We start from the raw sequence: 12,411 nt of genomic DNA, 5'->3' as shown, positions 1-12,411 counted from the left end.
GCCTTTCCCCCTGATCCAGCTGTTTCCCCACTGGCATGCTGCAGCCTGACCTCTACTTAGCACTCACCCACAACAGTGTAGTCAAGACTGGGGGTGGTTGGGGCCAGCACTATGACACATAGTGGGCTGGCTGGCTAACATACTTCCCACTCATACAATGTCCCTCGAAAGCAAAAAGAATCAGACAGGTTTTTCAAAAAAAAATGTTTATTTAATCAGTAAATAAATGTTACTTTTTCTTTGACAATTTGTTTTGACAGCCACTCCCCGTCCCAAATGTTACCATGTTTCCGCTCTTCAGGTGTTAGTGCACCCCGTGTATTTCCGTTGCCGTTTCCTGGTTTATTTCAGATTCCCAACATTCACAGTTTTACATTGTTGATTCAGTGACGAGCTTCTCATTTCATGTACTTTTCTTGGTGTTCAGCAAGAACTTTAGCAGACGACTTGGCGTCATAGAACAGTTCATTGATTTCCTCCACATGCTCCTTCTCGATGCCATCTTTCCCATTGATCTTTGCCAGCAGGTTGGCAGGGGTCAGGAGCTGCACAGAGTACCTGTGTCATAAACACACAGCTGTTAACCTGAATATGTCTCTGCTCCTTACCCAAACCTTTCATTTCCCCAGTGTGGAAACAACTTATCAACTGGGCCAAAACTGTGGAGTACAAGTCTGCAGTGATACAAACTCCAGGAACAAGAATAATCCCAAAATCAGCTAGTAGGCAAAATGAGAGAAGGGACTTTTCCCACATGATAGAATCATAGAATAGTTTGGCACAGGAGGTGGTCATTTGGCCTATTGAGTCTGCATCAGTTCTTTCAAAGAACAATCCAATTAGTCTCGTTGCCCGGCTCTTTTCCCATATTCCTTCTAAATATCAATCCAATTGCCTTTTGAAGGCTATTATTGAATTTGCTTCCACCACCTTATAAGGCATTATGAAGCTACCTGTCACCACTTGGAACACAACAAGCTGCACATTCCCATACTGCGTTTACAGCAGCACTGTTCAAACAGCTTCATGGCTCCAGGGTATCAGCATTCCCAGTCTGCTTCCAGCAGGTTGGAGCAACTACTCAACATTTTACTTCATTTGCTTCAGTTTCCCCTCCTTCTGTGTTTAAGTTAATAATCAGCGTTTCTATCAGAGACTGACTCTGTGAATTCTTCCTGTCACTTACTCCTTCATATTTCTGTCTAATTACTGCACCTCCAGTCACAAGTGTGTTCTACAAACAGAATTAACAGGACCCATTTTCCCCACCAACAGCTTCCAGCACCCTTTCCTGTTCTGACCGTTTTTGGGTTATGGTTTTGCTGGGTTTGTCCTCTTAAGAAGGATCGATTCTTTCATCTCTCCATGGTTTCTCACCATCTATCCTATCAACTGCTTTAATTGTATTAATTGGACCAGCCCTTAATCTTCTCTACTCCAGGAAATGCAATGAGTCTGTGGATCCTGTTCTCATATTTTAACATTTTTATGCTTCGTATCATTCTGGTAAATTTGCACTGCACTCCCTTCCAGGGCAAAAAAATAGCTTTCCTGAGATCTGGTGCCCAGAACTGAATGCATTTATTCCAGACAGGGTCTAGCCAGAGCTTTAAATAACTGTGACATAATAACTCCCCTCTCTCGGGGAAATTTGCTTCGGGCTGACTTTCCACTGGTAACACTGCAGGAAATTCACTCTGAATGGCATAAAGGTACATTGGGCCATAAGGATAAGACATTGTCAATTTAGATGAGTGAGGAGTAAGTGGATCGAAAAACATTTCTTTGCTCAAATGATGACACCACCTAGAATTATCTACCAGGTTATTGGAACAAAATACTTTTGAGTTCCAGTAGGGGTTTTTGTAGGTTGACTGCATTAGGATAATTGAGGGATGATGGGCCAAATTCCTGTTTCTGGTTTAAATTTCTCTTCCTCTGTTAAGCTCTGCAGAGTCAAAAGGTTTTAATAACTTAATTTGAACAAATTTATTTAAAAAAAGTCTAAAATCAATATTCATGCTTGAAGCATTCGTTTAACATGATCAAACAATCTATGTGGGTCAGTTTACTTGGCTAAATCCTATCAGATTGTGGGTCGCACCGATTGGTGGAAGGTGCCTCGTGTTATTGGATGTCTTCAAGGATGGTTTTCAGCCAATGGAAGGAAACCTTTTAGAGAGTTCACTCCCTTGAAAAATGGATGTTGAGAGCAGGGGCACACAGACGAAATGGCAGGTCAGGAAGTTTAAACTTACAACAGGAAAGAAGGGTTTATAACATATGTAGGAGAGAACAAAATTGGAGCTAAAATATAAAGAGGGCAAACAATGAAAGAGGAAATTGCAAAAGAATGACTCTCAACATGTTTAACCAACACAGGAACCCAACCAAGAACACCACATTAGATTGTATTCAGACTGTTTTGACTATCAGAAGTTGTGACCAAACGCTAGTGCCTGTCAGATTGTGCTATTGAGTGCTGTGGCCAGCTATCAGCAAACTCTTCGTCACAATGAGAGTGAACAATATATGGAACAGTTTCCTGTATAGAGTAGCGGAGGCAAAAACCTTGCTTGGGCTTATTTAAGGACCAAATGGATGCTGCAATGGGTGAAGGGGGGGTGGGGGGGAATGGTGCAAGCTGTAGAATTAGGATGGATGGTTTGGATACCATAATTATCTTGTGATGTAAATTTTGGGTGAAGACAAGACCGAGTCTGGTTGTGATACCCTCAATGATCAAACAGCCTGATGCCACACACTGTCCAAGCTTACATGTGAAGGATGATGAATTTGGGGGTGAGGCATTGCAGGGCTGCAGGTGCCCAACAAGAAGCCAGAGTCTTCCATCAGGGGGAAACCCTGCCCCCACATAAAGGTAAAATGTCCAGAGTGTTTCCAGCTGACCAAGGTTGTTGCCTTTTTAGCAAAAATAGTTAAGAAATTAAATTATAAAATTGGATAAGAGGATCATCCAATTTGGAGAGATTTAGATGAGGCCTATATTCCCCAGAATTTTGCAGAATCGGGGTGATCTCACTGAAACATATAAAATTCTTAAGGGGAGGACGTTTCCCCTGGCTGGAGAATCTAGAACTGGGGTCATAGTCTCAGAATAAGGGCTTGGCCATTTAGGACTGAGATGAGGAGAAACTTCTTCACTCAAAGGGTTGAGAGATTTTGGAATCCTCTATCTCAGAAGCCTGTGGATGTTCAGTCATTGTATACATTCAAGACAGAGGTCAATAGATTTTTGGAAACTAAAGGAATCTCGAGATATTTCGAAATAGTGTGGAAAGATGGAGTTGAGGTCAGTTGTTATCTTATTGAATGGTGGAACAGACAGGAAGGGCTGAATGGCTTACACCTGCTCTCAGCACTGAAAGGACAGTAATGAAAGTATGTTGATTTTTGAACGACTGAAGGGCTCTTAGTTTGTGCTCTGTGCTTCTGTGAAAATATCTTAGTTTAAAAACCTTCATGATGTACAAAAAAACTTTGGATTGCTAATGTCTGTGCCAGTTATCACACTGTAAGGTTTCGTTAACTGCCTTTGTTTTTAAAAGAGCTTTTTTTTGAAAAACAGAAACCTTTTGTGTCAAATCCCAAGGGCCCCTACCTACAGCACCATTCATCTTCCTGTGACAAGCTAAAACCAATAGCTATTACTGAAACTGTTATTCTACAGCGCTAGCTAAAATTAAATACCGCCTGTGAAGAGTTTTTTGGCTGCAGGTAAAGAGGATGATTTAAAACCCTTGTCTCGGACTCCTGAAAGTGTCATCGTAGGGAGAGCAGCAAATCATTCCTGCTTGCTGGGGTCAAAAGGAAAAAAAAAGCAAATGACATTATCAAGGTCTGGACAAGAGCCATTATTCCTTAACAAAGCAGCAATGGGTACTCACCGCAGTGTTGTCTTAGTGCCGATTTCTCCCAGGTGAAGCAAGGCATCCTCACTGATGCTGATGCTTTCTGTCTGTGCTCGAATCTTGATTATCTGCCGAGCAGGGAGAGTGGGGATTAAGGAAGAAGTGAACAACAGATCCTATAATTGTCAGTGCAATTGATCCTTCTGTCAGCACAAATTAATGGCCTGTTCACCACCAGATGATTATTCAGGCCAAAGGCTAACAGTTTCTTCAGGTCTGCAGATAATAGAATAGGACTGGAATATTTAAATTAAAAAAATAGATCTGCTTGAACTTACATTATATTTGCTAAAAATGTGGGGCTGGTGTAGATAGGGCTGGTTTGTTTAAACTATTAAACAAGTCCAAAATGCCTTTTACTCATTGAAAAGATTTAAACAAACTCCCCCACCTCCCCTCCTCTGGCAATTTACACCAGGTAGGGTTTCCATGGGGTCTGGCTGCCCTTTGCCATTGTCCAACTGGACATTGATCAACTGTGGCCAATGTGCTGGCATGCTATTTGACTGCAGGAGGCATCACATCCAACCATGATCCTGTCCCCAACAGATATCTAACATACGTTTTCCAGCAGTGATGAGAACTGGGAGCCTGGTTAATGTTTCTCTTCATCTTGGCTGTTGGCGGTGGCGTGGAACCTGGATTTAGCCTGGAAAGTTCCTGACCTGTATATCTCTTCTCTGCGCTGAGAAGCATGATCATGCATCAAGCCACTGGGCGACTGGTGCTGGTGGGGGGGGTGGGAGGAGGTGGTTCAATGTCACAGGGCCATAAAAGCTTCCCTCTCGACAATTTTTGTTGTTGAATGCTCATGAAGCAATCCCCAAGCTTTGCCTGAGAAATCTACACGTATCTCTTTCCTTTTCCAATATGAGGTGTACATACATTATAAACATATCCTCTTTAACCTGGACACATCTCAAGCCTGTGACAGGACTATCCCTTATGGTAGTGCAGGTTCCATTAGCGAACTGGGGCAACTTGATTCAAAATGAACCTCGTCAGGTACGTTTCCACAAAGCTGGACCCCAGAAAAGACCCTGCCCTGCTTCTCTTCTCTTTCCCTACCATCTAGGAAGATCATTATTAATTGGCCAGAAAACTGGAAAACATTGGTTTGAACCCTTGTTAGGTGTGCAGCAGGTACTGGAGCACCATCTTGAGTAGGTGCTTGGTAGTGTGGAGCTGCTGTAAGCAACCCAACAATGAGAGAAATTAAACCCTGCGTAAACAAGCATGTGTGGTTATTCAGTCTGCAGATTACACTTTGTAGCAGGTTACGTCCACTGTGTGATTGCCAGATGCCTTCAGCTCATTAGAAAGAACAATACTGCTTACAACATACTAACAAATTTGATGTTCTAGATGTCCACACCCAGTGTTGCATGCCAGGCTTACTCATCATCCATCAGTACTCATGTAAGTGGCTTTGGCAGAGACTTATCCACCTTGAGGCTGATCCGCCCCACCCCACCTCTCAGTGTAGTGCCAATATTTAGTCCTCAAACAACATCACTTAAAAAGTAGACGATATGGTCATTATCTCATTGCTGTCCATAGGACTCTGCTGTAGGCAAATTGGCTGCTACATTTTGATTTAATCATTCATGTGATGTGAGCTTTACCAGCAAGGCCAGCATTTGTTGCCTCTCTCCAGCTGTCCTTGAGAAGGTGGTGGTGAGCCACCTTCTTGTATATAACAGCATCTTGCTAGTCCATTTCAGAGGGCAGTTAAAAATCAACCACATTGCTATGAGCCTGGAGTCACATCTCGGCCAGACCATGTAAGGACTGCAGATTTCCTTCCCTAAAGGACATTAGTGAACCAGTTGGGTTTTTATGACAATCCAGTAGTTTTACAGTGGGGCTAACTTATTATTTCCGATTTACTTAACTATTGAGTTTAAATTCACCACCTGTCATGGTGGGATCTGAATTCCTGTCTCTGGATCATTAGCCCAGTCACTTAACCACTATGCTTCCGTACCCTAAACATTACATTAAATCTTACATTACAGAAGTGACTACACTTCAAAAATACATCATTGGTTGTAAAGCACTTTGGGATATTGTGAACTTGTGAAAGGAGTTAAATAAATGCAAGACTACCTTTCCTGTAATCATTTCCAATTTTCAGCCACAAATCCACTGTACAGATCACATAGCCTGGGCTTTACACATGACTATCTGAAGTGCTAACAATGGCTCTCAACAAAAGTAGCATAGACTCCCTTGCGTCATGGTGTAAAGTTAAACAGTATTGACTTAATGCACTTGACCCTGCATACGCTTGCTAATCCCTCACAGGCAGATATCTGATTTACACCAGCTCCTTGCTGGAACGCACACACACAGTATGACGACCTTTGATATAATGCACATCACTTACAGCCTCCTCACTAACAGATAAATCACATAAACACATTGGTTCTATAAATAAGTTTACTGTATGATTTGCAAAGACAGTCTTACAAAGAAAAGTCTCTTGTATTACAGCTCCCTGAATACACAACTCCTTTCGTTCTCTTCTGTCGCAGCTTAACTCATTAGAGCCGAGTGTCCCTGCTGTACTAGTGTGACACTCCTGTTTACTCTGACTCTCACTGTCATTCATCAGAATTACTGCACTCGAGGACTCAATGCTTGTGACAAATATTTACTCCAATGCTCATTCAACAAAATTTCCCAACCAGGGAGCAAACCCTTTGGTAAGGATATCAAGTTTGCTATACCGGCCGCCCATCTTCTCCTGATTTGTGCTGGGGCACCTTTCCACAAGAGCTGACAGGCCATTCTACAATGGGAGAGCCAAATCTGATTTTTCCCAGACGCACTGTATACACACAGGTATTTGAGTAGGGTGTCACTGGTTACTATAGCACGAACTCTAGCCAATTCCCTCTTCACCAGTTTGGGTATTGAGACCAAATGCTGTCCTGGCTGCAATCGTCTAACACAGCACAGATTGAATTTTGAGCTTTATGATCTGAATGACAGTTACCCACCAATATTCGGCACATCTTACAGGAATAAGTGCTGCATAACATAAGAGCAGGGAACCATCAAAAAATGCAAACTAACCAAAACAGATCAAGGCACCGAAGTCAAACAACACAGGAAAACACAAGTGGTTTAATTCAATTTCTTAATAAATAAATTAAAACCTAGCAATCACTCCCTGCTACACACTTTGTTACACCTCTTGAGCTTACACAGGATATGAAAGAAGCAGGGAGGTGTACCCGGTGACCTAGTGAGCAAGGCCAACCATTCAGTGTGGTACTGAGCCATACAGGCCAAGAAGGACCCAGGTTCAATCTTCTGGTTCATGCAGTTAGCTGATTTCCACTGGGTAGACAGTAAGGATGCTGCATTTAGCTTGGGTGTCCCTGGGCTAAAAAGAGACAAGAAAGCCAGTCCTGGAAAATGAACACATAACGATACCACAGGATGTGAACATCAGGCTTGGCTGCGATGACCTTCATGCATAAATAGCTTAACGACAAACTTAGAACCATAGAAAAGTTATGGTGCAGAAAGAGGCTATTCAGCCCATCGTGTCTGCACCAGCCAAAAAAAGAGAAAAGAAACTAGCTGCTCATTTTAATCCCACTCTCCAGCACCTGGTCCGTAGCCTTGTAGGTTACAGCGCTTCAGGTGCAGATCCAGGTACCTTTTAAATTAGTTGAATGCTTCAGCCTCAACCACCAATTCAGGCAGTGAATTCCAGACACCTGAATTCTAGACCACCCTCTGGGTGAAAAAGTTTTTCCTCATGTCCCCTCTACTCTAATCCTTCTACCAACCACCTTAAATCTATATCACCTGGTAATTAATCCCTCAGCTAGGGGAAACAGGTCTTTTCTGTCTACCCTATCTAGGCCCCTCATAATTTTTGTACATCTCAATTAGGTCACCCTTCAGCCTCCTCTGTTCTAAGGAAAACAATCCTCACCTATCCAATCTTTCCTCATAGCTGCAATTTTCAAGCCCTGGCAACATTCTTGTAAATCTGGAAAAACTCAGCAGGTCTGGCAGCATCTGCGGAGAGGAACACAGTTAATGTTTCGAGTCTGAATGACCCTTCAACAGAGTTTTTCCAGGTATTTTTGTTTTTGTTTTGGATTTCCAGCATCCGCAGTTTTTTGCTTTTATTCTTGTAAATCTCCCCTGTACTCTCTCCAGAGCAATTGTGTCCTTCCTGTAATCTGGTGACCAGAACTGTACACAAAATTCCAGCTGTGGCCTAACCAGCATTTTATACAATTCCATTATTACATCCCTGCTTTTTATTCAATACCTCATCCAATAAAGGAAAGTATTCTATATACTTTCTTTACCACCTTATCCACCTGTCCTGCCATCTTCAGGGACCTGTGGACATGGACTCCAAGGTCTCTCACTTCCTCAACCCCTCTCAATATCCTCCCATTTATTGAATATTCCTTTACTTTGTTCTCCCCAAATGCATTACCTCACACTTTTCCCGATTGAATTCCATTTGCCACTTCTCTGACCACTCAACCAAACCATTGGTATAATTCTGGGGACAACCGCTATCCTCGTCACTGTCAACTACACGGCTAATTTTTATGCCATCTGCAAATTTCCCGATCATGCCTCCCACAGTTAAGTCCAAATCATTACTACATACATAAAGCAGCAAGGGCCCCAACACTAAGCCCTGTGGAATGCCCCTGGAAACCGTTTTCCATTTGTAAAAATATCCACTGATAATTACCCTTTGTTTCCCGTCACTGAGCCAATTTTGGATTCAACTTGCCACCTTCCCCTGAATCCCACGAGATCTCACTTTTCTGACCACTATGGTTTCTAGGTGGTATGACAGCTAATTATAGTACACTCAACATCTTTGAAATCAATACCGCAGGCTTACAGAGAAATAAACTGCAGACACTGCAAGTGATTATAGTTCAGGGTTTCGATGTTGCTGTGTTGTTATTTTTTTTTAAACTTATTCTTCACGAGATGTTGGTATTGCTGGCAAGGCCAGCAATTATTGCCCATCTCTACATGTCCTTGAAAGAAGAGGTGGTGAACTGCCTTAGTGACTTGCTAGCTAGGGAGGTTAGAAGTCAACCACGTGGGTCTGGAGTCACACATAGGCCAGTCTGGGTAAAGACAGATTTCTTTCCCTAAAGGACATCAGTGAACTAGATGGGTTTTTACAATAACCCAATGGCTTCATGATCATCATTAACGATACTAGTCCTTTTACTGCAAATTTATTTTATTAACCGGATTTAAATTCACAAATTGGCATGGTGAGATCTGAACTCAAGTCTGCGAATTAGTAGTCCAGGTTTCTGGATTACTAGTCCAGTAACATAACCACTATGTTATTGTACCCGTGAACCATTAAACCCTTAGATGAGATCACTGCCTTGCAATAATCACATTTAATTCTTTCTCTACAGTCTGCTGTTCCTTTAGCTTACATAATAAAAACAAGGATTTAGCTAACTGGTGTCATGAAGCTACTAATGTATATATTATTGGAAAATATTTTTCTTTTAAAATAGAGGTTTAGTTTGAGGGTATGTTGGATTAAAGCCAACTAGTCTGGGTGCTTTGATGTGTACCAGGTTTGATGTGCAAGAGAGATAGCGTGCATTTGCATTTTTTTTTGAATAAAGCATTCAAGAAGTGGGGTGAAAACTGACACCTATCTAGCAGATACCAAGCAATATGTTTATAATACTAATAAAATTGGTTGTATGAAAGGGGTTTTATTGTTAGAAGAGGCTGGTGATACAATGAGAATTTACATTCAATGGGCAGTGGCAGGTATAGCTTCAGTAGTTTTCGGGTATGCAGAGCAGAGGCAATGTGAGATCGAAAGGCAAGCTGTAAGCCTCCAACTGTCTCCACAGGAACCAAAGTCAAAAGAACCTCATTCTGAATTTGTAAGGTGAAAATGCTTTGCCTGGTGTCTGGTTAACTCTATGGGTTGCTGTTGCTTTAATGGAGATTAGTTCGGGAATTTGTTAAAAGTTATGATAGTGGTAATTTGTAGCCATGTGTATATATATTTCAACCTGTGTAAATTAATAAAATGTTTCAATTAGTTTAATGTAAAACCTCGAGAACTGGTGGTCTGATTCTTGAATTTAGAGTCGCATCATTATAGGTTATGACAGTTGTTTAAAGTTTCCCTCTGGGATTTCTAAATAATTCAGCTGTACCAACTGCATAGTTCACAACACTGGTAGAAACACAGATAGGTGGCCACTGAACCCATTGTGTCTGTGCTGGCTGATAAAGAGCTCCTCAGTCTAATCCCACCTTCCAGCTCTTGGTCCATAGCCCTGTAGATTGCAGCACCTCAAGTAGAGTGCATAGTTTACATTTATGAGGCGCTGAGTTCAAGTCTCTGGTGTCTCAATGTGCTCACTCTGGAATTATTGGGCTGAATAACTTTCTGTGTTACATCATCCTATGATAAGGTTGATTACAAATAATTAAATAACCAGTATAGATCTATATATTTTTGAAATAAAGGAGAAAAGCTGAGAATACTAGAAGTATACATCATGTCAACCAATATCTGAAACAGGAGGATAGGCTAATGTTTCAGATGAGACTCCTCCTATATCACACTTTGCTAGCACCTTCTCTCCTGAACATGCTGTATAGGCAGGGTGCCTGATGCCAGAAGGGAATCACAGCTGAATCCTATTCGGTTCTTGCCCAGTGTATTTCCTGGCAAGAATCACTGGACAATGGTCAGAAGCAGGAAAAGTTGCTTGATTGCCTTTTTGATGAGACCGTTATCTTAAGGTGACAATTTAGCACAGTACTGACGAAGTGCTGCAATGTTGGAGGTCAGACATTAAACTGAGTTTGCCTGTTTAGGTAGTCTCAGCTGTGGTTCAGGTAGTAGTACTCTCGCCTTTGAGTCAGAGGTTGATGTTATAAGTCCTACTCCAGGACTTGAACACAACAATCAAAGTTGACACTCCAGTGCTGAGGGAGTGATGCACTGTCAGAGGTACTGTAAATTTGATCAGATCCCTTGAAGAGCAGGACAGCTCTCCCAGTGACCTGGCCAATATTTTTCTCTCAACATCGCAAAACAGGTTATCTGGTCATTATCACCATGTTGTTTTTGGGAGCTTGCTGTTTTGAAATTGGCTGCTGTTTTTCCTAAATTATAACTGTAGCTACACTTCAAAAGTATTTCATTGGCTGTAAAACACTTTTGAATGTCCTATGGCCATGAAAGGTACTATATAAAGGTAAGTTTTTATTTTGTTCTGTTCAGGTAGATTTAAAAGATCCTCTGGTACTGTTTGAAGAGGTGGTGGTTCTCCCAGCGTCATGACCAACATTACCAAAATAAAAAGACTCATCTCATTTACTGACTGTCAGACCTTACTTGCAAAACTGGAAAATACATATGTTGACATACGAATAAGGAGGAGTAGGCAACTCAGCCCCTTGAGCCTGCACTGCCATTTAATAAGATCGTGGCTGATCTGATAGTAACCTCAAATCTGCATCCCATCTACTGCTGATAACCTCCTTACTTACTAAGAATCTATCCACCTCTGCCTTAAAAATATTCAAAGACTCTGCTTCCACCACTTTTTCAGGAAGAGTGTTACAAAGACTCACAACCCTCAGAAAAAATTTCGCCTCATCTCCTTTTTAAATGGGCAACCCTTTATTTTTAGACAATGACCCCTAGTTCTAGATTCCTCCACAAGAGGAAATATCCTCTCCACATCCACCCTGTCAAGACCCATGAGGATCTTATATGTTTCAGTCAAATCGCTTCTTACCCCTAAACTCCAGCTGATACAAATCTAGCCTGTCCAACCTTTCCTCACAAGACAACCTGCTCATTCCAGGTTTTCGTCTGGTAAACCTTCTCTGAACTGCTTCAAATGCATTTACATCCTTCCTTAACTAAGGTGACCAATTCTGTACACAGTACTCCAGGTGTGGTCTCACTGGTGCTCTGTATAACTGAAGCATAAGCTCCCAGCTTTTGTATTCAATTTCCCTTGCAATAAATGATAACATTCTATTAGCTTTCCTAATTACTTGCTGTACCTGTATACTAGCCTTTTGCAATTCATACACTAAGACACCCAGATTCCTCTGCATCTCAGAGTTCTGCAATCTCTCACCATTTAGATAATATGCTTCTCTTTTATTCTTCCTTCCAAAATGAACGATTTCACATTTGTCCACATTATACTCTATTTGCCAGATCTCTGCCTGCTCACTTAACCTATATCTTTTTGTACCCTCCTTATGTCCTCTTCACAATTTAATTTCCTACCTATCGTTGTGTAGAGCGACATAGTGAGTGAATGCACTTCAATAGCTAGTTAATTAGCAGTGAAGCACTTTCAGACATCTTGAGGATATGACAACATGTTACATAAATGCAAGGCGTTATATGAATGTTGTTTCTTCCTTTCCTTTGGCTAGGGGCATGCAGTCCATA

The 12,411-nt window shown here is 41.6% G+C and overlaps 1 protein-coding gene across 1 annotated transcript in view; it reads right to left on the bottom strand.

Annotated features, from left to right (window-relative positions):
• Positions 1-189: 189 nt before the first annotated feature.
• Positions 190-12,411, bottom strand: part of ruvbl1 (RuvB-like AAA ATPase 1) — a 59,247-nt gene continuing 47,025 nt past the window's right edge. Inside the window, exons 10-11 of the mRNA XM_078543114.1 lie at positions 3,909-4,000; positions 190-558 (exon numbers count right to left, since the gene is read on the bottom strand). Coding sequence (XP_078399240.1) covers positions 399-558; positions 3,909-4,000 — 252 coding nt within the window. The 3' untranslated portion in view covers positions 190-398. The remainder of the gene's footprint in view (positions 559-3,908; positions 4,001-12,411) is intronic.

This window comes from Cetorhinus maximus, chromosome 6 (genome assembly GCF_964194155.1).
Source record: "Cetorhinus maximus chromosome 6, sCetMax3.hap1.1, whole genome shotgun sequence".
NCBI lineage: Eukaryota > Metazoa > Chordata > Chondrichthyes > Lamniformes > Cetorhinidae > Cetorhinus > Cetorhinus maximus.
Note: the sequence above shows the minus strand (reverse complement) of the source record. Positions and strands in the feature narration are given on the sequence as shown.